Raw genomic sequence first — 25,374 nt, 5'->3', positions numbered from 1 at the left:
TCAGTGTTCTGGGAAAGAAACAGCATGTAGAGAATGAAAACAGCTGAATGTTCATCTGTTAAGTTTGGCTGTTTGTCTTGGATGACGTGAGTGAAGTCACGAACAAATGACTTTCTAGCATTGACTGGCTGTGTCAAAGGTACGTCTTGCAGTCCAAGACAAAATGCTGTTGATTCAGAGCCCTTCCTATTGTGTTCTGGGATTTTTAATAAGTTGGTCTACTGCCCTTCATTCAAAGATCACAGGATGGTTCACTGGCCAGTCTTTGAAACCCAGATACAGTATATAAGCTAGGCACCAAATGCCTCCTTAAACTAAGGTTATAGTCATCAAAACGGAATGTCTAGTTGCCATTTGGGGGCCAGACAGCTTGAAAGCCATATATTTCAATATGACTTTTGGATACATGAAATTAATTCTGATTGTGCAGATAAAATATCACAAAATTCTGCAGGGTGTGTTGTTAGAAAACAGGCAAGATCCTAGGATCCCCAGGCATGCAGCTCCAGATGGTGGAGACATCAGGTGCCATCCTGGCGCCCAGGCATCTTCACTTGGTCACAAGTGGCCAATAGCCAGGTGCAAAATGTCCCTGGTGCCTGACAAATTTTGAATGCTGCCGCTGGCTCATACATGGGCAGTGGCATGGGCAAGACTGCCCTGATTGACTGACTGAAGTGTTGCCTTTCCATCTGCTCTTTTTAATGTGCTGAGGAGCACATCAAATATTACACATATTGCAAACAAACTGTGAAGAAGCTCTTTCACACAGTTAAATGTATTGCTTCTCTCATGTGTGCAGGGAGTAGGAAGGGAGATCTGACTGATTAGCAGGTAGAAATATGGTGTGGTTTCAAACAAATGGATTGCTTCTCACGAGGAACAAGGAGCAGGAGGGGAGATTTGGTTGATTTTTCTGGAGAAAGTCGCTTTGGAGAAACAGAACTGCAAACAGTGGCAGAGCCTGGGATGGCATTCCACATTGTTGGTGTTACCATCAAAAAGGTCCTGTCTCTGACATGCCCACTTGCTGCACCTAGAATGGTGAGAGGACAAAAGAGTAGATGGTTCTATAGATATCCTAACCCCAGCCTGATGGCTTAAGTAGGAGAGTCATGCCATCATGAGGTCCAGCAATATGCTTTTTACTTCATAGACAAACATGTTTTAGCTGATGGTGCTAATATTAGGAAAGCCTTTCACTAGGATGAAAGTGTCCAGCAAAGGTGCCCATTGTTGGATTACATTAAGTAGGGTTGCCATATTTTGAAGAGCAAAAAAGAGGACACATTTGCCGACTTCTACTTTTAACTATAGATCACTATGACTACTCTCATTTTACATTCCCTTGAAAAGGTAGATGTGTCCTGGAAAAAGAGGACATTTGGCAACCCTATTAAGAAACTGGCTAAACTCTTCTAGTTAACCAAGTTGCATAGTAAGGAAGTTAGTACAAACTTGAAAAACAGCTGCTGCTACTATTTTTTCTTAACTTTTTTTACAATGGGACATAAGAGATTTGCTGGATCAGAACAAAGGCCTATCTAGTCCAGCATCCTGTTCTCACAGTAGCCAACCAGAAGTCCATGGGAAGCCCACAAGCCGGACTTAAGCACAGCAGCACTCTCCACACCTTAGATTCCCAGCAACTGCTACTCAGAGGCATACAGCCTCCAGTACTGGATTTTTAGGATTGGCTGGGGGAATGACTTTTTATCAGATAGGTTGGCTTGTCCTACTGATTAAGAACAGGTAGCGTGACATGGCCTTGGTGCTTAACTGGAGCATCCTCAAACAAAGTGGTGAGCCAACATGCCACACAGAGCCATCTGTTGCAATAGCACAAGAGGATTAGTGCTGCTTTTGAGGGTTTGACCCAGATTTATATCTTAGTGATAAAACTTTTAATCAAGCAGATATTGCAAAGGCACAATGACCCCTGAAAATGAGAAGTAAACAAAGCTATTGATCTGAATAAATGCTAGCTTTTATGCTGTGGGAAAGCTGCCATGGCTGCTGCTATACGTTTTTCTCTTTCCCCCATAGTCTTTCACTGCAACCTGAGATCCCTTTTTGTACCTAGCGCTGAGGATGAAATGTGAAATATATGTGTGTCACATATGTATATTCAGCAGAATGTGAGTTGTTAATGCGCATAATGATTGGCCATGTGCACATTCACCTGGTCTCATGTAGAGTGTGCATGTAATCTATCCACTAAGAGGGAATTGTGCACTTTTCTCGGTCAGTATGCATAATGTCCAACAGACATTGGGGAATGTGCATATTTCATCTGAATTGTGTATATTCTCTGGCCATGCATAATCTCTAATAGGCCTTGGGGAATATGCATGTGTGAACTGCATTTTGTACAATCTCCTGTCAGTTTTTTTCTTCGTTATACCATACATCCTGGATAAATTTGAGGAACTTGGAAAAAGTTTGTTCTGCCCCATTACTTAAGGATCTGTAAATGGGGATGCCTAAATCTGACCTTTGTGCGTCATTAAAATACTTGGGCTTTTCCACTTCTGTTTTTCAGCATAATTCTTAAGGAAGTACTTGCACAAAATTAGCTGTCCTGGAAACTGGATCTGTATGTAACTGCAGGAACTTTAAAAAAGCAAAAATGGCATTTTCTTTCTAAGAATATATGAATATTTAGTGTCAATAAGTAAAATGGAACCATGATAATAGCCTTGTGTTTAAGCACCAGCCTGGTAGCCTGAGCCAGAAAGTTGCCTTCAGGCAAGTTGAATGGTGCTAGAAGAGAAATAATACTTTGGCCTTCCTCTGTGCCCCTCATAGAAATTTCCAGGGTGCAGTGGTAGGTTTTTGGATATTTTACTTCTTTTCTGAAGGATAAGAATATGAATGAAATTAAATATTTTGGCCTGGCAGAAAAATAAATAAATAAATAATAATAATAATAATAATGATGATGATGATGATGATGATGATGATGATGTTTGCTTCTGGAGGTATTAATGATATTAGATAGACACTTGCAAGCCCAATGATGATCTGGCACTAATGGCCAGTCATTGGTCTAATCTATTCCCACCCAGCTCTCACTCACAGGGCATTGTTTTCAAATGGGATGCATCTATTTCTGGCATCTGATGTAGGGTGAAGCTGGGGTTGCCCTGTAATCTTGGTTGGGAAATGTTGTTACTTTCCTCTTGTCTTTGTGCTTTGCTTCTGGCACCTTGTTGGCTTCATTCTGTGTGCATGCTCCCTCTCTAATTGTACCCTTTGTGATTATACACACATTTTTCTTGGTCTCATCCAGGTCAGCTGTTAAATTATGCTCCCTGTAATTTCCTTCACTTTAAAGCTCCCTGTAATTTCCTTCACTTTAAAGCAGGCAGAAAATATACCCCCCATAACCCAAGCTTTATTAAAGTTTATTTCTAGAATTCTACTGCAGCACACCTCCCACCACCAATAATATATAGAGAATGTATTAGAGTGACGCAGACTTTTGACACACATTACAGCAATGTTCAGGTTATCCCATAATTTAGTTGACTTTATTATATTTCTATCCCAAAGAGCTCAAGGTGGCATAAAGTACTCTCTTCTCCCTCCCCCTCCTTAATTTAACCTCTCAACAACCATATGAGGTAGATTAGTCTGACAGACTGTGGCCGGTCCATAGTCACCCAGGGAGCTTTGTGGCTAAGTGGGAGTTCAGACCTGAGTCTATGGTCCGAATCAGTAAGGCCAAAAAATCACAAGGAAGGCCTCACTGAATGGCTGCCATTCTGTAACTTTACCGCCATTTTGTAACTTTTTTAAAAAAGTCCTAATGTACTGTGTTGGCTTTGGGATGATCTGCTGACTGTAATAAATGGATAATGATGACAATGGCAATAATAAATATGCGTGGGCTAGTATGTCATTTTGAGAGCTTGTTACTTTTCAGGGTGTATTCACAAACCTAAACATTGAAAAGAGTCCCTTTAGCCATAATCAAATGTTGGAAAGCAAACAACTGATTCTGTTTCTGTTCACTTGCACTGTGCCTAAGGGTAAAAAGGGATGAGGGAGAGACAGCCACATTTAATTATTGGTGGGGAGAGAGAGCTGCATTTAATTATTGAAGCACAATCTTATCTAATGTCTTCTTGGTACTATCTCCCCCACTCCACTCCTTTTTCTTCTGTGCTTGAAAATTTCTATCTGGTAGCTAGAGGAGTATTCCACTAATCTCAGTGCTGTTATTTTTTTCTTCTTCTTATCCCCTCCAAATTACACTTTGAACTATTAATTGTCTTCAGAGCTGTGGGCAGGCCCACAAATTGATCAGACAAGCCTTCCTGATTCATAAAAGTACACCCTCTCATTCAGAGGGAAACTCACACTGTCTGACTTGTACACATTCACAGTTGTGTTTATTATCACTGAAAAGGGAGCTAGCCAATTCTACCTATTTTCCCACTACCCTTGATGGTTTACCCCGGAGAAGAAATGAAAACCTGAACCTTTTCACGGCAACACAGCCCCCTCCTCCCAGTCTATTGTCAGCCTTAATGTTTCTGTTGGTTTGCCATAAAGCCAGGGCCTGCACCAGCCAGGTTGTTCTTCTTACCTGTTTCTGCCTGAGCCATTTATTTTGTCAAGTGTCCTGTCACCAGGGCCATTTCCCACATTTCCCCCCTGTAAAACATGCATTTCTGGTTTGGGTTGATGGAGGCAACAGGCCAGTAAAAATGAGAGTCTCCAAACTGGGTCAAAAGGCAGAGTAAATTCAGCTGAAGGTAGGGTACTGTTCTCCATGTGTTCATTTGAGATTTGGGATTGCAGTGGTACCTCGGGTTAAGTACTTAATTCGTTCTGGAGGTCCATTCTTAACCTGAAACTGTTCTTAACCTGAAGCACCACTTTAGCTAATGGGGCCTCCTGCTGCCGTTGCGCCACCGGAGCACGATTTCTGTTCTCATCCTGAAGCAAAGTTTTTAACCTGAGGTACTATTTCTGGGTTAGCGTATGTAACCCAAGGTACAAACATTAAACATTTATTATGCCACTGAGGAAAACAGTATGTCTGGGGTGGGCAAACTTGTTTTCTGTGAAAGCACTACATTCACCATTTTAGGGGGCAGGGATTGTAAGCAGGGCCAAAACTGAGGGTGTGTGACCCTACCCTTTTTCCTCCATCTCTTCCCTGCTGTGTGGCCTGGATACTTCTAATTTTTCTTAAATCAAATTTGTTTCTTTCTCCCCCCCCATTCCCAACTTGTCTTTGAGGTTTAGATTTTGAGTTTGATTCCTCTTTGTATTGTTGTAATTATTGTTTTTATTTTATTATTATTATTATTATTATTATTATTATTATTATTATTATTATTGACCTGCCCTTCACTGTAATGTCCCAGGGCAGGTTACAGCAGTTACAATGCAAACCACTTCCTGATTTCTCCTAGTCTATTTCTTCTCCCCCCCAAAAAAATTTTTTAAAACAAATTTACTTTGTTTTAATTTAATTTAATTTGCTGCTCATTTACTCTAAGCTGCTTCACAAAGTATCCTACCCTTTTATATTCTGCACTTGTGTAGTATCTTGGGGCAAATGATTGAGTTATTTAATGTTGATTGTTTTATTACTAGTTACATTTTAATCCGTCCTTCCTTTGAGGACCTCTGAGCAATGTACATGACAGATTCCCCCCACCCTCCTTTATCTTCACAATGACCTGTGATGATAGCTAAAAGAGGGTGATTGGTACCAGAGTAACTAGTTGGGTAAAAATAGCTTTCCCAGGGTGTGGTATGGGGTTCAATGTTATGCTGACTGTTAAGGAATACAAAATCAGGGTGTGTAGGATAACCACTACACCTGCTTTTCACTATCTAAAGCAGGGTGATATGTGGACAGTGGAGGTATGTGTTAGACAGTGAATCTTATAGCTAAACAGATTTGTTCATGTAACTTACTGATATCACTACCTGCGATCAGGGCTGCCAACTTTAATAAAATATTGGCCGGGTGGGGGGAGTAAGTCTTGCCCTACCTAACTGATTACATGATGCAGTGCACGGACACTACTTGAATGGCAATGCACATCGGCTTTGGGGGCCCCCGGCCCCCTCAAATGTTTTATTGAGGCGATGAAGAGCCCTCATCTCCTAGGAATTGGCTCCTATGCCTGTGATAGAAAAGTGGAGTGAGTGAATGTGTGTGTGTACTTAAACACCCCCCCATACAAGCAGGGATCAAGAGCTGAAGGTAGAGGGCAAATTTAGGCTCATTGACTACAGTTGAAGGGATCCTGCAGGAGAAGATTAGCCTTCCTGTGTCCAGTTATCTTCCTGCAAAGAACCTGTTCATTCATGACATGTTCATCCCACCTGACCCCCACATGTGCTTAAGCTTTTAGGCTTGTTCTTTCTCTCTCTCTCTCTCTCTCTCTCTCTCTCTCTCTCTCTCTCTCTGTGTGTGTGTCGTGCAGACAAATGTGCTCCCAAAGTAAATGTAGATAGAGCTCAAGGGACACAATGGATAAGAGGTAATGTTTTCTCTCTTTTTCTGGGTTTGAAGTCTACAGCCAAGATAGCTTAGTTCTGGAATCTGTTAAAAGTGGTTTGAATTCAACATTGCCTCTTTTTGTTTTCTTTATAGAGAAGAAGTTCAGGAGAACTGTGTTCACTGGAAGAAGAAATTTACCTTTGTCTGTAAAATGAGTGCCAATCCTGCCACTGGCCTCCTGGACCCCTGCATCTGCCGTGTGTCTGTCCGCAAGGTGAGTATCCCGCATTGACTCTACCCCTGTTTGGTTTATGACCTAGAACTATGGCTTTAAGTGGGGAATACAGTCTCCAGCAATAATTCCTTTTTTAAATAGTTTTTGTAGTTGTTGTTCTCTCTGTTTAGCTAAGAATACGATTTCCCTCTATCACCACCCCCAGCTTTTCCCTGAACTGTATGAACCTATATGTATAAAAATCCAAATTCCCCTGAGTTTCCCCCACAATTGTAACTTGCTTACCAACCCCACTCCTTGTACAGAAAGCCACAAACTGCTATTTGTGGCAGAATTTTTGGATAAAATGCATTATTTCTTGGGTTCCTATTCCTGAAGAGAAGATGTAGAGAATGCGTTGGAACTACATTGGCTCCCTATTCATTACCATGCCCAATTCAAGGTCCTGGTGCTTGCTTTTAAAAGTCTTAAATGTCTTGGGGCTCAAATATCTACAGGAGCACCTCCTATGCAGTAAGGTCATCATAGAGAGTCTTTCTCTATGTGCAGTTTTTAGAAGTACATCAAGTATGTGGAAAAGAAAGAGCTGCTCCTGTGGTGGTTCTCTGACTCTGGAATGCCCTCCTAGTGTAGGTAGGTCTGGTGCTGAGACTGTATTTTGTTTTTTGATCCCAGTTTAAAACCTTTTTATTTTCCCATGAATTTTAGATAATGGTATAGTAGCAGCCTTGTACCTGGCATTGCTCAAGAATTCTAAGAAACAAAAACAGTGCAGTTTTGAAAGGTTGTCTGCCATCTTGATTCAAAATGGCGTCCAGTTGCTTTCAACCATAAATGAAAACTTGCTCCTTTATCTCAGAAACCATAATACAGAATTATTAAGGGGTGTCCAAATGCATAGCAAGCAGGCAAACAACTTTCCAATATATTTAGCAGATTTAGTTAGTCTAAAGGTTTTATTCCTTTTACATTTTTTTGTGTGTCGTTGGTTGGTTTTAGAATGTCTTTTAGATAAAAGGTTTATACATTTTAAAAGTAAATACAGTATAATAAAACCAGGTAACTTAGAGGTGTCTGATTAACACCCCCACCCCACAAACACACGTAATGCATGTCAGTCCTAAGTGGCTGCTGCTTGACTAGCCCTAAATGTGCCTCATTTTTAACAGAGAAGCTAATGCACCCAATTTAAATAGCTAGGAAAGCAGCAATTGTTTCAAGCAGTGGATGAATGGTTAGTACTGCATATTCCTTTTTTTTTTAATAAACAATTTTTTTATTGATTTTTCCAACACATAATAAAAGACAAACACATTACAAAACAAAAACATACACCACATTAAACATATACCGACTTCCCCGTACCTCCCTTTCGCTGCATCCTTATTCCAAAGTTCTTTAGCAACCCTTTAATCAGTTTATCTATTGGTTCCCTTTCATTAAATTTCTTTAAGCTTAATATTTACAGCTGTATTTCTCTACTTCTTACCCCTTGACATCTCAACACTCCTCAATTTTACAACAGTTTTTAAGATATAATTTAAACTTCTTCCAGTCCTCTTCCACTGTCTCTTTCCCCTGATCTCGGATTCTGCCGGTCATCTCTGCTAGTCCCATGAAGTCTGTCACCTTCGTCTGCCATTCTTCCAGAGTAGGTAGTTCTTGCATCTTCCAATACTTTGCCAGAAGAATTCTTGCTGCTGTGGTAGCATACATAAAAAAAGTTCTGTCCTTCTTTGATACCTGTCAGGGAACTGCCATCGGAAAGAGAGTTGGTGCCGGGGCTCCAGCAGACTCGGAGAGATTCTGCAGCGGAGGAGGGAACCAGCAGGGGGAGAGCAGAAGCTCCGGCAGAAGGGGAGTCGGAGGAGGGAGGGCTCTGGGATACTTCCAGTGAGAATAGTGCAGAGGTAACAAGACCCCCGTTGGCAACTCCCACCCTTCGCCGGAAGCTGTCACGTAGAGAGTCACGAAGGCGCATGTCCGTGAAACAACTTTTATGTTGGAGTAAATTTCGTAGACGCCCACTGTCAGATACTACCAGCGACTAACGGAGTCACGCCTTGGGAGGCTCCGTTAGTGCCTCGGTTTGGATGACCAGCCAAACACCAGAGGGATCAAGCTTTTACGCACAAGCAGCTCATTATCCCATCACAATACCAATTGGCCAGCCATGCCCAGGAGAAAAGCCTCAGGTTTCTTAGGAAAAGTCCATTTAAGGACCTTCTTAATTTCATTATAGATCATTTCCCAGAAGGCTTTAATCTTTGGGCAGGTCCACCAAAGGTGGTAAAAGGTACCTTCAGTCTCATTACATTTCCAACATTTGTTATTGGGCAAATGGTATATTTTTGCTAGTTTGACTGGGATCATGTACCACCTGTAAATCATTTTCATTATGTTCTCTTTTAAGGCATTACATGCCGTGAATTTAACCCCGGTGGTCCATAACTGCTCCCAGTCAGCAAACATAATGTCATGACTGATATCCTGTGCCCATTTAATCATAGCTGATTTCACTGTTTCATCCTGTGTGTTCCATTTCAACAGCAAATTGTACATTCTAGACAAGTTCTTAGTATTGGGTTCTAACAATTCTGTTTCTAACTTTGACCTCTCCTTCTGAAATCCTATTTTCCTGTCCTGCTTAAATGTCTCATTTATCTGACGGTAATGTAGCCAATCTCGAACTTTGAACTTTAGTCTCTCATAACTCTGAAGTTTAAACTTCTCACCATCTTGTTCTAGGATTTCACAGTATTTTGGCCATTTAGAATCCATATTAAGTTTTTTCACCGCCTTAGCTTCCATTGGTGACAACCACCTGGGGGTTTTACTTTCCAACAAGTCTTTATATCGAATCCAAACGTTGTATAGTGCTTTCCTAACAATATGGTTTTTAAAACTTTTATACACCTTTGCCTTGTCATACCATAAATATGCATGCCAACCGAAGTTATTATCATACCCTTCTAAATCCAAAATGTCTGTATCTTCAAGAAGCAGCCAATGTTTCAACCAGCAAAAAGCTGCTGATTCATAATAGAGTCTTAAGTCCGGCAGGGCAAAGCCCCCTCTATCTTTTGCATCAGTTAGAATCTTAAATTTTATTCTGGGCTTTTTGCCCTGCCAGACAAATTTGGATATGTCTTTCTGCCACTTCTTGAAGCAGTCCATCTTGTCTAAGATCTGTAACGTCTGAAACAAAAATAACATTCTAGGCAATACATTCATCTTAATAACAGCAATTCAACCTAACAAGGAAAGTCTCAATCTTGACCATATTTCTAAATCTTTCTTTACTTCTGTCCAACATTTTTCATAATTGTCTTTAAATAGATTCACATTCTTAGATGTTAAGTTCACCCCCAGATATTTCACTTTTTTTGTTATTTCCAACCCTGTTTCACTCTGAAATCTCTCTCTTTCTTCCATTGTTAAGGTTTTTTCCAGCACTTTCGTTTTCTGTTTATTCAGTTTGAATCCTGCTACTTGACCAAATGTCTCAATTAGTTCTAATACTCTTTTGGTACTAGTATCTGGCTGTTGCAAAGTTAAAACTAGGTCATCTGCAAATGCCATTAACTTGTAATTTTTAACTCCGACCTGAAGTACTGCATATTCCTTTCAGTCACTACACTCAGGCAAGGAGAGGGATGCCTTTGCTATAATTACTGTAATGAAACTCTTCTGTTCTCTTTTTGTTTTCTTATTACAGGAACTGAAGGGAGGGAAAACATATTCCAAGGTAAGATGGATTATGAGCAGTGAAAAACCAAACTTTACATCATCTCTTTGTAATTATAGAATAATGAGCTTTTGAGCATACAAAACACTTTGAATGCATTCTTGGCAATCTTTACAACAGCCCTGTAAGGTAGTTTAGTATTATCCCCTTAGTGCAGGTGGGGAACTGAACCAGGGAGAGGATTGCCAGTGATGCTGTCTTATAGAGTCTGGCAAAATAGTTCTGGGAAACTCAGAGATGTGGGTGTACTTTGTACCTGGGAATGGGTAGCCCCCTAAATTACACTTTCTGACGGAGTTGGCTTGTGTCCCCCTCTGTTTTCAGCTGTTGCACCTGTTGGTTCCTGGTGGATATCAGCTCTCCTTTACCTGTTGTTGTCTTTCTTTTAAGATAATGACACCACATTCTTACTGCCTATAGAGGAAAAAAAGGACACTTTCTGTCAATGGGTTGCCCTGCAGTTCTAGGACTCTGTAATTTCTGCCGTTTAAAATACTTAAAATAATGCAAGACTGGCTCCGTTGGGATTAGGAAGCTGGTGTGAATGACCCACCCATGCATCTTGGGTGTCATTTCAGAGGCTGACTAGTGTTTTGGTGGTTGGGGCCATGACCCATCTCTACCAGAAAGTGTTATTTAGCGACCACATTCTATGCAAACAAAAACATCCAAGGAGTGTGTGAAGCAACACTAGTGAGGGGTGAGGCCTGGGGTGAGGATGTGTGGCTGGGGAAGATCTCAAGAGCCAGATAGAGAGGCCTGGAGGGTCACATTTGGCACCTGGGCCTGAGGTTCCTCATCTTTGATTCACTAGGTATGCCCCTTTTTAGTGTCTGGCTTTTAAGCTGGGTTCATGTACTGTTCAAAAGCCAGGCTCCCAAGATCTCTGTACTCAGTTAAATTATTTCTTTGGGAGAGATCTGATGGATGTGCTGATGTAGAGAAAACACTAGGTTCTGAACCGGATGGCAGAGTTGGCAATGGAATGAAAATTAAGGAAGCTGTACTGAAAGGTTATATCTGAACATCCTTTTGTTAAAAGCATTGCCCTTCCTCTAGCAGCTTTTGGCTGTCTTCAGTTATCTATTTGCTCTCAGGAATCCATTTCCTGGGAAAAGTTTAGACCTCAGCATAGCGCTGGTGGCTACTGGGTTAGGAACCCACAGCATCTTTTCTTGGGTCTTCTTTGCAGCCAGCAAGAGCCCCACATTTCTCTGCTATGTGTTAATACAGCCTTCACTAACCTGCTGCCCTCCAGATATTTTGGACTACAATTGCCACTAGCCCTAATAGGAGGGCACCAGGTTGCCAAAGGCTGCATTCATGCATAGTGGAGAATTGAAGACTTTTCCATGACGGAGGGGTCCTCCCTCTTTGTATTTCAGTCTGGGAAGCACTCACTAGCATGAATTAAGAGCGGATAAGTGACTTTAAAAGGGAGAAGCGGGGTATGCTGAAAAAATAGGTCACCATTTCCCTGAATCAAACTTCTGAAGGAATCCTCTTGTTCCTTCAGGGTTCCAAGCTGTTGACTAATGTGAGAAGGGTGTGGTGAGATTTGCCATCTGGGAAATGCCACCCATAATGACAAAGCCAGGTGATGTTTTATAGCAGGAGTAAGCAGTGGGTGTGTGGTCATGTTAAAACAGAAAATGAAATGCACAAGTGGAAGAATGTATTGGGGCAAGTTCCGCAAAACTAGCTTGTCACGTTTTGGAGATGTCTTTGCCTTTGAGGGGGTGCACGGGTCTATGATGTGTAGATCACGTAAAAGCAGGACACCTGGTTGACCACTGAGAATTCAGATGTTCTGTAGCTGCTTTCTGAAGTACCCTGTTGCTAGTGCCATAACTCATAACTAGGGCAATGAAGGTCTCATAGGTGCCTGGCTGAGTCTGTTGTGTTTTCATGAGCCTTTAATAGAAGCTTAAGATCAGATCACAATTTGAACTGCTATTATCTACCCATTTTGCTTTTAGTCTAGGGATGGATAACTTGTGGGCCTCCTGATGATGTTGAACTCCAACTCTTACGACTCCCAACGTTGCATTGGGTGCATGAGTCTATTCCTAACATGGTTGTTTTTTTCTGATCATGAATGGAAATTAAACATCAATGTGAGAATGAAGATTGAAAAGGGAAGTGGGGAGACTCACAGAAGCCTTTGCAAGTTTCCTCCTTCTTTCCTTCTAAGTCCCCATCTTGCTACAATCTTAAAAGGCAGCATTTTGCAAGCAAAGGCGGAGGAAGTTACCTCCATTGCTTTTGCTAGCAAAATCACCTTTCTTTCTCCCCAGAAAGGAGAAAGAAAGGAGCATAGGCAGCAGATTCAATCTTAGAGTGCCACACAAAAGCTCACTTTGAAGCAAGCTCCCTCCTGCTCTCAAGACTACTTCAAAGGCTGCTTTGCAGCTTTAAGACAGACTCCAAGCTCTGGCCTTTGCGAGTCTCCCTGTATTCCTCTTTTAAAGCTCCAACATTGGATTTAAAAGGGAAGTGTAGAAAGAATTGCAAAACTGTGTGAGGGATTTTGACAGGTGGGCAGCCCTGCTCACTTGACAATCAAATGACATCATAATGACGCCATGTGAGTGCCAGGTCAGTGGCCACACTCACATTTGGCCCACACTCAAATTTGGCCCACAAGGCTGAGCCTGATAAGGATGTGGGCCAGGAGCTAAAAAGGTTCCCCACCAAGGCATGTTGAGGACACACCAGGTGGAAATGTTTTTAAACAATTTTAAATGAAAGAAACTCAGAAGATGTATCATTGTCTGTGAAAACAAACTCACAGAATTGTTAAAGGCTAATTCAGTGCATGCCTGCTCCCATTTCTTTTACCATCATTTGGTCATGGAAATGTTTCCCTCTCAAAAGATAACATAGAGTTATTTGTCCTATCCCACATTTCCCAAGATGAAAGCTTGGAAATATGAAAGACCAAGCAAGAGGTAGCCAGTATTGTGTAACAGCTAAGAGCACCTCTTGTCTACAAACTTACAAATATCAATTTCACTGTTACGATTTCTCCACAGAAAATCCTGAGAATTTTATTTCAGTGAAGGTACCAATAATTAACCCTAGCTCCCCTCCCAGAATATGAGAGGGGTGACAGGATGATTGGTTTAGCAGTTTAAGTCTGTTGCCTAAGAGAGTGAACAGTGAGTTGAGGAAGTCCTCAGTTCAGATCTCACCTCAGTTGCAAACTCACTAGATGAGAGTAAACAAGCCACCTCCTTCTTCCTACTTCTGTGCCACACCTCAGCAAATACTGAGCTCCTTAACTGATACTTACATCTATTTTAAGGAAAAGCAACCAAGGCAACATACATCCTAACATAACATATGCTAAGAGCTTTGAACATCCTTGAAATGTTCGATGTCAATACTTGCTTGTTTACTAGCTGGTATGGTGGAGTATCTGAGTGACCATAGAACAGGCATGTCCAACTTCAAGGAGGCTTTGATCTACTATCCAGGATCAAAAACTGGCAGTGATCTATCACACTCTCCCCTTGTCATTCTTCAACTTAAACATATTATATTTGGCTGAGCTTATGATAAAAGTAGTAACAAATGATAATCACTTCCATAAAATCTGAAAATTTCATCATAAATCAATATATTTTTTAAAATACATGCTTTGTATACTTGTAATAACATAAGAAAATAACATTGAGGACAGGTTATTATTATTATCATCATCATCATCATCATCATTAAAATCAGAACATGATGCACGGATTGTTGTTCACAAAAGCTCATGTCATAATAAATGTGTTAAGTCTTCAAAGTACCCCAGGGCTCTTGCTGGTTTTCAAATGAGTCAGGCGCATTTCTGCCACAGCGGTTTCCCCAATAGTTTGAAACAGAAATTGGGTAAACTCAACTGAAGAGTTGACAGCCTTCATGCACCACCCTAAGAACTGGGTGAAACCTGCAGAAGCCCTTTCCCTTGGATCCAACCCATCCATTCCTTTTGAGTAAACCTAAACCAGCCCTTTCTCTGAGGAGCCAGTGCGCAGGGCTTCTCTCCCTCCCTCCCTCCCTCTCTCTACACACACACACACACACACACACATCCCCACATCCCCTCTGCTGCTGCAAACTACTAGCGCAGAAGGGATGTTGCTGTAGATAAAGGCCGGCTGTTTTAGAGCGGGGAGGAGGGGGGACACGCTGCACACCCTGTAGGATTTTTGTTTCCCCATCAGTGCATTCCAGAATTTCTCTCCCCCTGCCCTTCAGTTTTGTTCTGCCCAATCCTCTTGGTACGTCTTCTCGGAAGTAAATCTCTCAATGTGGGCGGGATGGCAGCAGCCAGGAAGGGTTCCCCCCTCCCTCTCACATGTTTACTTGGGAGTAAGCCTCACTGTGGCCTCTCGCACGCACGCGCTCTCTCTCTGGACCCAAACCAGCCCTTTCTCTTGAGGAGCCAGCGTGCAGGGCTTCTCTCTGGCTCTCTCTCTTGCTCAGCCTCTCCATCTGCGTAGACCTCCTCCCGCCTTGCACTCGCTCGCTTCTCCTTCAGAGAGAGAGAGAGAGAGAGAGAGAGAGAGAGAGAGAGAAGCCCTCAGAGACAGAAAGAGCTGGTTTGGGTCCAGAGAGAGAGATTGACAGATTGACCAGAATCACTCCCGCGATCAACACATTGGACATGGCTGCCATAGAACTAGTTACTGAAATGGTGTCAGATACAAGAAAGCTGGGAGCTTCCACCATTACACCTTAGCCACGTGTTGTATGGTTGGGTCCAAAACAAAGTTGTCCTACCCCTTACACCCTGTTAAAAGTGGCGACATCTCCAGTATGATTGTACTGTGGTGCCAATACTAAAATTTGCAAGCAATTACTGTGATTTGTCCCATATGATGGGGGGAAAGGGAAAGGGAGGAGAAAGCCTGCCTTCAGAATTCTTCTTTATCAGGCGATGGAAACCCTAAACAAATTGTGTTTGACGCTAAATATATCCTATAATGGGCTAAAATGCTGCTTAAGTAAAATACCTAAGTGGTTTTGGTTCTAAGCTGTTCATTAGACCACATGTACCTATACCAATCAGCGCCCTAAGGCCTGATTCGGAGGCTCTCCTGGGGTGTCCATCCTCTCCTGTCAGTAAGGTGGGTGACCCAGAGGTTGTGAAACTCCCTCCTATTGAACCAGCACTCAGTACCTGCAATTTAGGCTTTGCATAAGGCCCCAGAGACCTATTTCTCCCCTGCACTGGCTTTCCAGACGAGATGTCCATCCGTTATATTTCTGTGATTGAGATACATACATATATATATATATATATATATATGCAGGTTTTGGTGTCCTCGGGTGTCTTCCCGTGTAAAAGTTGGGGTGTCTAGGCGACGTTTCGACGAGGTCTCACTCGTCATCCTCAGGCTGGTGCTTTCGGCTTCTTGTTACTGGAACAGAGCAGGATCTCAGTGTTTGAGTTCCTATAAATACTGTTGAGGGGGTGTGGTGTATAGCCTCCAATGTTCTGGGCAGAGAGGAAGTTCCCAGGCTAGTGTGCCTTTTCTTCTTTTGTTCCTTAATTACTTGAGGGATATCTTGAGTGATTTCTTGAGTGATATCCTGAGTACCACTTAGGTGGGTCATTAGGTGTGGATTAGTTGCTAAAGTCTTTGTGTCTTGACCTCTTGAACTTTGTGAAGAGTTTTTCTGAGAAGATGGCTGTACTGCACTTAGTTGTGCTCTGGCTTGGCTTCGTGTATAGGGGCGAGCTGTGGTTTTGTGGCCTGTGTCAGCCAGATCTGTGTAGGGATTGCAGGGGGGTGCAGCATCCGGAGGTGCCACCATGGTTTGGCTACTGGATGGTGTCTGTAATTTATCTGTGGAGAGGGTCTCATGGAAGCCATCGAGATAGAGAAACACCCTCACAACATGAACAAGCGTGACGACACATCCCGCTTGCCAGACATCTGGAAATTAGCCCTCCCCACAAAAACTGACACCAGATCCAGAGGCACACAGAACGCCATCACCAACCAACCACACCAGACCCAAACCCAGACCCTCTCCACAGATAAATTACAGACACCATCCAGTAGCCAAACCATGGTGGCACCTCCGGATGCTGCACCCCCCTGCAATCCCTACACAGATCTGGCTGACACAGGCCACAAAACCACAGCTCGCCCCTATACACGAAGCCAAGCCAGAGCACAACTAAGTGCAGTACAGCCATCTTCTCAGAAAAACTCTTCACAAAGTTCAAGAGGTCAAGACACAAAGACTTTAGCAACTAATCCACACCTAATGACCCACCTAAGTGGTACTCAGGATATCACTCAAGAAATCACTCAAGATATCCCTCAAGTAATTAAGGAACAAAAGAAGAAAAGGCACACTAGCCTGGGAACTTCCTCTCTGCCCAGAACATTGGAGGCTATACACCACACCCCCTCAACAGTATTTATAGGAACTCAAACACTGAGATCCTGCTCTGTTCCAGTAACAAGAAGCCGAAAGCACCAGCCTGAGGATGACGAGTGAGACCTCGTCGAAACGTCGCCTAGACACCCCAACTTTTACACGGGAAGACACCCGAGGACACCAAAACCTGCATTCCTGTACCCGTGAAAATCTACGAAAGCATATATATATATATATATATATATATATATATTGTTGTTGGCTTGCATTTTTAAATTTTGTGCTATTGTACTTTTTGTTTCATTTGTAATCTGCTTTGGAAGGCCATTTACCTAGAAAGGTGGCTTATAACAATGTTGGTATCATCCTCTGCCCTCCCCCCTCTTCACAGCTGCATTCAGTCCTTCTCATAACTGGAGACAATAATGGATTTTTAGCTCCTCGAAACATATCCCCTAAAAGTTTCCTTTGCTATCTTTAGATGGATCAGTATGTGAAAATGTTATAGCTTGATGTCAGTTGGACATCTCATACTCTAGTGGCAAGTTCCTCCACTTCACCATATGGCTTGCTGTACAAGAGCATTTCTAACTCATTCCTCAGAATTTTAAAATAAGTCTGAAGCCTTGTTTCCGTGCAATCTCCCAGTCTTGTTCCTTAGGAACTGTACACTGATTTTCATCTACAGCAATATCCTTTCATCTCTTGGCGTGCTTGCTGCAGTGCATTCTGGGGTGGCATAATACAAAGAATGTTTTATTATGTTGGGGTGTGTGTGTGTGTGTGTGTGTGTGTGCGCGCGCGCACATAGGAGTGTGTGTTTTTCCACATCACTGACCCTAGTGTCTTCTATGTCCTTGGTTATGCAATGACTCCAGGCGGGTTAACGCTGTCCTTGCCAGAACAGCAGTTCTGTTTCTTCCACCCTTTCTGTAAATGTTTCCTGAACAAACCTTTTCTGAAAGTTTCCTCCAGGTGAGGAACAGGGCATGTTCCAAAATGGGATTTGGATACTGCAAATTCTGGTCCTGTCCCACTTGGTGCTCTTCTTTTTTCTTGTTTACTGTGCAGTGCAGTTTGTGTGTGCATGTGTGTGCATTCACGTGGAGTTTTGCTGATCTTGACTCTGTTGCCTTTACAGCTGGGTTTTGCTGATCTGAATCTAGCAGAATTTGCAGGCTCCGGGTTCACTGTCAGATGCTGCTTGTTGGAGGGATATGACACCAAGAATACTCGGCAGGATAATTCCATATTGAAGGTAAATGCTAAGAAGTTCCATGGACAGGTGCTGTTTCTGAATTTCAGCCTGAATGTGTATATATTTAAAATCATTCTCTCTTCTCCACCCCCCCCCCAACCTCTTATTTCTTCCGGTTCTGGTGTGTCTTGGCAGTAGGGTGCTGAAAGGAGGAACTTGAAGCTACTGGTTCCCTACCCAACGGGAAAAAACAGTTTCCCATATAGGATGTGGAGAACTACATGATCAGCAAATATATATATCCACGCACATTGCCTAGTGCTATGCTGTCATCGCTTTTAGGGGCAATTTTAGTTCCTTTAGACTTGGTTCAGACGTAAAGGGAAACCATGGCTTCCTGCTATGGTAACAAACCGCAACAAGCCAAGGACTTGCCAGCGCACCCTTCCCTTTCCCTTATTATGGCCAGAAAGAGATGGAAAGCCTCTGCTTCCATTTAAAAAGGGAAAGGGGGAAAAAACCCAATGACAGTTCCCAATAACTTCTAAACCCAGAACTCTGGTTGGTTTTAAAACTACGGTTTATTTGTTTTTGTTTTATGAATTACCAGGGTGGTCTACATATATATTTTCAAGACTTTCATTTCAATCTTCCTCAGGTAACGATTGGCATGTCCCTGCTCTCTGGAGATCCTTGCTTCAAAACGTGAGTGGTTGTTTTGTTTTGTTTTGTTTTACCATTATTTTGTCAGCAAAGGGACTTGAGAAAAACAGGCAGAGTTCAGAGAGAAAATTATGTCTGCTGTTGTGCTTCCAAACACTTCTACGCTAGAAGGAGATGATGAGGAGCCATGTGCAAAGCCCAGGATTGCCATGCCTTTGCCTGTTTCCCTCTGACCTCTGAGCAGGGTGTGTGGCTTGGGATGTAATTCTGAGTGTTTGCCTGTTGGAGGTCACCTCTCTACAGGGTGACATTCCACAGTGGCTATAGTAAAGTGTTTGCTGGTGGGAACTGCTGGCTGCTGCCATGGGGCAGCCACGAGAGTATTGGTTCATTCAGTTTATTAATTCATTTGATTTATACTCCCAGAGGAGTCCAGGAGTCCAGTGCTTCTTTCACCAGTAACAAAATCATCACTATCACTTGCATTCGTCGCTTACTGCCTAAAATGTATCAGAGCGACTTACATGTATAAAAGCCTCCATAATTCTAAAATTGAAAACAAATCAAAAAGATAAAAGAATATTCTTGACTAAAAGTGCTTATCCTGCTGTAACATAAAAAGGACAAATTCCACCCTACTTTACTAAAACACCAATACAGGCAAATTACACCCCAATTAAGAGTCAAATGCCTGAGTGAATGGGAATATCTTCACCCAGTGTCTAAAGGTTGATCCTGATGGCACCCAGCACAACTCTTTGAGGAGTGCATTCTACAGACAGGGAGCCGCCACTGAAAAGATCTCACCCTTGTGTGGCTGCCTCAGAGAGAACACACATTTCTGTGTTCTGGCATTTCTGTCAGTGCTGTGCCTGTGTGTTGTTGCTGGCTGGTTTAAGAGCCCCTGCACGGCATGTGCGGGGGCTGCTGACTTTGGAGAGGGCTGCTAGCCAGGCAATAACCACTTATTCACAAGGTACTTCTGCTTCAACAGCTACTGCTAAAGGATATATTTTCTGTTGTTGCCTCACAACAGGTAGTTTCTCTTCCTGAGAACCACTTGGCCAAATCATTGCTGCTTACAGACACTATGTAATAACCATTTTAAAGTGCCTGTCACATGGTTCCCTGTTGTCCTCCTTCATTAGGTTGAGGGGAGAAGGGAAGTAAAATGCAATTATGTCTCAAGACCATCAGGTTGTTTCTGTTTGCTGTGGAATATGTCTTAATGCTGTACAGTATACTCAAAATGGAGCCCTCATTGCCACATCAGAGCCCTCTGTTTACATGCTAAAATATTTCAATCTCGGCTTGCTAGTGTTTTACTTCATATCATATTGCATACTTCACTTACACAGCTGTTACGGAATTTTTTTCAAGGACATACCAGCGAGGACCTCAGCTTCTCATGAGCAATTCTTTCTCCCTCCCTCCTTTCTGTTATGTTGTTATTTACAACCTGCTTGTCTCTTTCCTTCCTTGTAATGCAGCAAAGCACAATGATCAGTGCTAACGTTCCCTGCCTGCCTGACTACTGCTAATGTTCCTAGATTGCTGTGTGCATCTTGTTAAACCCTCTCTGTGTGTTTGCTTTTTGTAGGCCTCCGTCCACAGCCAAATCAATTACTATACCAGGCCAGGACTCTACCCTGCAGTTGACCTGTAAAGGGGAGGGGACGACCAGCAGCAGCACAACTCCCACCAGTAGCACATCTGCCACCATTGGTTCAGTCCGTCAGAACAAGCCCAGACCCACCATTCTTGGTTCGGGTACAGGTAATATATCTTTTCTGAAGCACATTTGCTATATAACTATAACTATTATTATTATTATTATTATTATTATTTATTATTTATCTCCACCATGTTCTGAATTAGCATCAAGCTTGCTGTTCTTTGGGTTTAAGTGCTTCAGCTCTTTTCTGCAAATAGTATCTTTTCTTCTATTTGCAGCATTCCTCTTTTTCTGCACAAGTTTATTTACTATTTATTGACCACTGTTCTCCACTTGGTTCTCTCCTTGTGCCGGACTATTTTGTCTGGGCCTAGAACAGCTCCCCTACCTTTCAGCGAACACAGGAAGCCACTTTATACCAAATTGGTCCATTGGTCCAACATGGTCAGTGTTGTCTATACTGACTGTTAATCTATCACCAGGGTTTCAGAAAGGCAGGAAGTCTTTCCCAGTCCCATCTGGGGATGCCTGCGATTGTATCTGAGACATCCTATAGGCAGAACATGTGCTCTACCGCTACCCTTCCATTTTTAGACTTGTTCTGGAGGTCTTTTCTTAACCTGAAGCTGTTCTTAACCTGAGGTACCACTTTAGCTAATGGGGCCTCCCGCTGCCGTGTGATTTTTGTTCTCATCCTGAAGCAAAGTTCTTAACCCAAAGTACTATTTCTGGGTTAGTGGAGTCTGTAACCTGAAGCATCTGTAACCTGAAGTGTCTGTAACATGAGGTACTACTGTATCTTTTCCCTTTCCACTTGGGCAATTGCCAGTCTGCACCATGTGCTAACATTGAATAGTGCAACGATGTGCCTGCTCTGTTGCATGAGAGAGGTCTTAAAATAGGAAGCACAAAAGGGGAGCAAAGGCAAAAAAAATCCACCTTTGGAATGCAGTGTACTGACTTCCTGATGGTTGTGCTGAGCTTTTTAAAAATGGAATCCTTTGCAGCAGGGGAAGGAAACGGGATACAGTGGGTGGACTTGTTCTTAACCTGCTCCATGGACCAACTTTGACATCAAAATCCTTTGGGTTATTATTATTATTATTATTATTATTATTATTACTACTACTACTACATTGGGGAACAATTCCAAAGACACTTGCTCTCAGTAGTGATGAGGAACTTCCTAGTGCAGTCAATACCAGACAAGTCTTTACCTGCCTCACATCTGATGTCACATACATATGTCAAGTGTTGGGCTGGTGGCTGTGGTTTGTGACCACTACTAGGCCCAATTGGAGCCAAGGGGCTAGAATTTCCCCACCACTGCTGTACAGAATCAAAGGATACACCTCACCCAGTAAACCTGAAGGGTCAGACCCGTTCAAGAATTGGCTGATCTCTCAGGAAGGGGGTGGGGCAGTCCAAGGGAATGCCTCATGCTATCGTTGTGGGAAGTTGCTTGGCAGTTCCAGAGCTGTTGCTCCTCTTACACAGATAATATTGACATTTGATGCCATGGCTTCCTCACTACATGCCAGTTGAAACAAATCCTGTGGAACTTTTCTAGAGAAAGAGAAACCACATAGCTGACATCTCCCAGCATATTTCCATGTCCTTGTCTCCTTTCCTTATCAGGTGTAACAGAAGAACCAGACCAGAACCTGTCAAGTCCTGATGAAGTATTCCATTCCGGACACTCACGGAATTCAAGCTACGCCAGCCAGCAATCCAAAATCTCTGGTAACTTTGCTTGTTGCATAGCTTGCCAGGGAAATGCAAAGTACATTGCAGTTGTTCCTTGCTGCACTTAATTTTGCTTAATTATGTCTTTGCTGCAATTGCAGAACTCTAGAAAGCATAAAATTCTTTGGTACAATGCTTTTAAAAAAAAAACAACCAAGCACAAACATCTCTCTTTGGTGGGGGAAGAGATCTGTGTTACTGTCCAAGAGCCAGTATGTAGTAGTAAGAGGGTTGGGGTATGACCTGGAAGGCCTGGTTCTAGTCCCAAATTAACCGTGAAGCTCACTGTGTGACTGTCCTTTATTCTTCCTGCCACACTTGCCCTACCAGTGTAACGCACCACACCCACTGATTCAGACAATACATTCTTCGCAAACCAGGAAGCCTCCAAATATTTTGGACTCTGATTCTCATTGGAGACTTGCAGTCCAAAAATCTAGAGGGCACCCGGTTGGTGAAGACTGGTGTTGACAATACATGAAGGATATACTTTGAGCAAGAATTGTCCTGTTTATAAGCAGATTAAAGCTTTCCTTGTTTGTGGAGCAAACTGCATGCAAACCCTTGTGCCTGGTGGCTGTGGTGTGGAAAAGTGGGTTGCTTGTAGTACCTGATACATCTATTCACAGGCTACAGCACCGAGCATTCACGATCCTCCAGCTTGTCTGACCTGACCCACCGCCGCAACACATCCACCAGCAGTAGCGCCTCAGGAGGACTTAGCATGACAGTGGAGTGCCCGGAGGGTGAGCGGGAGCACAAGCCGGAGAAACCACCTCGCCCACCAAGACCAAACCTTCTGTTGGACAGATCATCCAGGTGAGAAACGGTTGTTTGGTGTAATGGAAGTCATCTAAAGTGCTGGAGGCTTCCCATCACTGGTGCAATGGGAGAAAATTCATTTGTGTCTCTTGGAGCACATATGAAACTTCTTTATGCCAGATTAAGACCATGGATCCCCAAGACGCTTTAATTCAATGGTATGGAAATCTGTGACCCTTCAGGTGGTGGTGAACTTCAGCTCCCATCAGCCCCAACCAACAAGTGGCCAAACACGCTGGGAGGTCTGGTCCAGCAACATCAGGTGGGCTACATGTTCTCCACCACTAGTTAAACTGCACGTGATGGAGTCTATGTTTGGGATCTTACTCATTCAAAGTATGTGTTATGTCACTGAGTTAATGGCATTGCTCAGTAATCTGGGCACATTTCTTCTTTTTCTGAATCAGAATTCAGGTTCTTCTAGCTCTGGGCTGCCTGCTGCAATGAACAAGGTTTCCAGACCTGCCCAGTGAAATCCTGGTGGCCAGATATGATAAATTTATTTTTATTTTTGCCCCTCTCCCCACTGGCCAGCTTTGGCAGGTGGGCAGGACAACTGGCTTGTCAATCATTTGGTGCCAGGTGATTGACACATGCCAAAGTCCCTTGCATAGTGCTTCCTAAAAAACAACCAGGTGGTTGTCTCATGCTTGGGAGTGGCTATTCAATGCACCTTTCACTGTGCCTACAATCTGCAATGCCTGCAAAGACCCTTCTGGTTTGGCTTTGCCTACCCTACATCTGAAGTCATATATGACATCAGATGTAGTGGAGGTGGGCATGGCTTGTCCAAATGTCTTACGGGCCAAATGGGCAGTTTAGGCTATGGCTGTTTTGTAATTTCCTGCAGTAGGTTAAAATTGCAAAAGTGATGCTTAAATATGTGGGACATAAATTCTTGGATATAAAAGCAGAACTTCGTGTTTTCCCTTCCAGGCAGAAATTGAGGTTTTCATTATCAGGATAGCCTCCTTCACTTTTCTCTATTTTTTCCATATTTTATTTACTAAGGAGAAAAAAGGATTCTGTGGAAAGCCATCCCACCTGGGTGGATGACACCCGGATTGATGCAGATGACATAGTGGAGAAAATCATGCAGAGTCAGGACTTCACGGATGTCAGCAACACTGAAGGTGAGTTTACTAGTATTTACTAGACTCTGTTCCCGTGGTCTTGAGGTTTGTTTTCATGGTCTTGAGTTTGTTTTCTGCCTCCTACAGTGAGGGGGGAAAGTATTTGATCCCCTGCTAAATTTGCCCGTTCACCCTCTGACGAAGAAATGACCAATTTTCATGGTAGGATTATTGTAGTGCATACAAGATTCTGACTGCTGTTGTTGCATACATAAATAAGTTTATCATCTTTTGGGGGGTTTCTGACCCTAAAAGGAAAGCATCAGGTTTTGGGGGAATTACCGGTTTAAACATTTTTTCATTTCATTGTGTATCATTTCCCAGAAACGTTTGGCTTTTTCACATGTTGATCACATATGAAAAAATGTTCCCTCATTATGTTTTCCCTCATTACATTTCTAGCGTTTGTTTTGATACCATCTTCTACATCTTTGCCAATTTGTCTGGTGTTAGATACCATCTGTATATCATTTTAATATACTTTTTCCTTTAATGCATAACAGGAGTAAATTTCAGATTTACTCTCCACAGTTTTTCCCATGAAGACATATCAATATTATGCCCTAAATCTTTGACCCATTGTATCATGACTGATTTAACCATTCATCTTTTGCTTCCCATTCCAATAACAGTTTATACTTTTTTGAGATCAGTTTTACCCTAACCTCTAACATTTTGATTTCAAATTCTGACCTTTGTTATGTAAAACCATTCTACATATCTTTTTAAAATATTTCGTTTACTTGACAATACTGAAACCAATCACATCCATTGTTGGATCTCTTACTGTTTTTTAAGTTTACAACCAGCTTCAGGAAAAACTTAATATATCTCTATAAGCTCCCCATTTTGCCCCCATATTTGTTTTCTTTTGTGCACATGCCTCTATGGGGGATAGCCGCAATGGCACTTTTCTTTCCAATAGGTTTGTATAGACAGCTTCTTATAATACATTTAAAAATTATCTGTGGACTTTTACCTTCTCATACCACAGATATGCATGCCATCCAAACCTTGTATTACAGTGGTGCCCCACAAGACGAATGCCTCGTAAGACGAAAAACTCGCTAGACGAAAGAGTTTTCCATTTTTTGAGTCGTTCCGCAAGACGAATTTCCCTATGGGCTTGCTTCGCAAGACGAAACGTCTTGCGAGTTCTTGCGAGTTTGTTTCCTTTTTCTTAAAGCCGCTAAGCCGTTAATAGCCGCTACGCCGGTAATAGCCGTGCTTCGCAGGACGAAAAAACCGCAAGACGAAGCGACTCATGGAATGGATTAATTTCGTCTTGCGAGGCA

The 25,374-nt window shown here is 42.6% G+C and overlaps 1 protein-coding gene and 1 long non-coding RNA gene across 9 annotated transcripts in view; one reads left to right on the top strand and one right to left on the bottom strand.

Moving 5' to 3' along the window:
* Positions 1–25,374, top strand: part of EEIG1 (estrogen-induced osteoclastogenesis regulator 1) — a 52,394-nt gene that overhangs the window by 24,670 nt on the left and 2,350 nt on the right. For 4 of the 8 annotated variants that reach the window (XM_081896562.1, XM_081896558.1, XM_081896560.1 and 1 more), the window contains exons 3-10: positions 6,626–6,746; positions 10,426–10,455; positions 17,984–18,100; positions 18,699–18,745; positions 20,304–20,479; positions 22,017–22,121; positions 22,754–22,943; positions 23,958–24,079. In XM_081896562.1, coding sequence (XP_081752688.1) covers positions 6,626–6,746; positions 10,426–10,455; positions 17,984–18,100; positions 18,699–18,745; positions 20,304–20,479; positions 22,017–22,121; positions 22,754–22,943; positions 23,958–24,079 — 908 coding nt within the window. Of the gene's footprint in view, positions 1–6,625; positions 6,747–10,425; positions 10,456–13,073; positions 13,174–17,658; positions 17,818–17,983; positions 18,101–18,698; positions 18,746–20,303; positions 20,480–22,016; positions 22,122–22,753; positions 22,944–23,957; positions 24,080–25,374 lie in introns of those variants that run through there. The other 4 variants (XM_081896563.1, XM_081896561.1, XM_081896565.1 and 1 more) reach the window with 3 other exon arrangements.
* Positions 258–25,374, bottom strand: LOC309361564. The gene is made up of 3 exons (XR_014164509.1): positions 25,059–25,374; positions 10,712–10,869; positions 258–1,036 (listed from the first exon to the last, which is right to left on the bottom strand). It is a non-coding gene; the product is annotated as an uncharacterized lncRNA (long non-coding RNA).

Source organism: Podarcis melisellensis (genome assembly GCF_964234715.1).
Source record: "Podarcis melisellensis genome assembly, chromosome: Z".
Classification (NCBI taxonomy): domain Eukaryota; kingdom Metazoa; phylum Chordata; class Lepidosauria; order Squamata; family Lacertidae; genus Podarcis; species Podarcis melisellensis.
The sequence above is the reverse complement of the archived record's forward strand: the minus strand, read 5'-3'. Positions and strand labels throughout refer to the sequence as shown.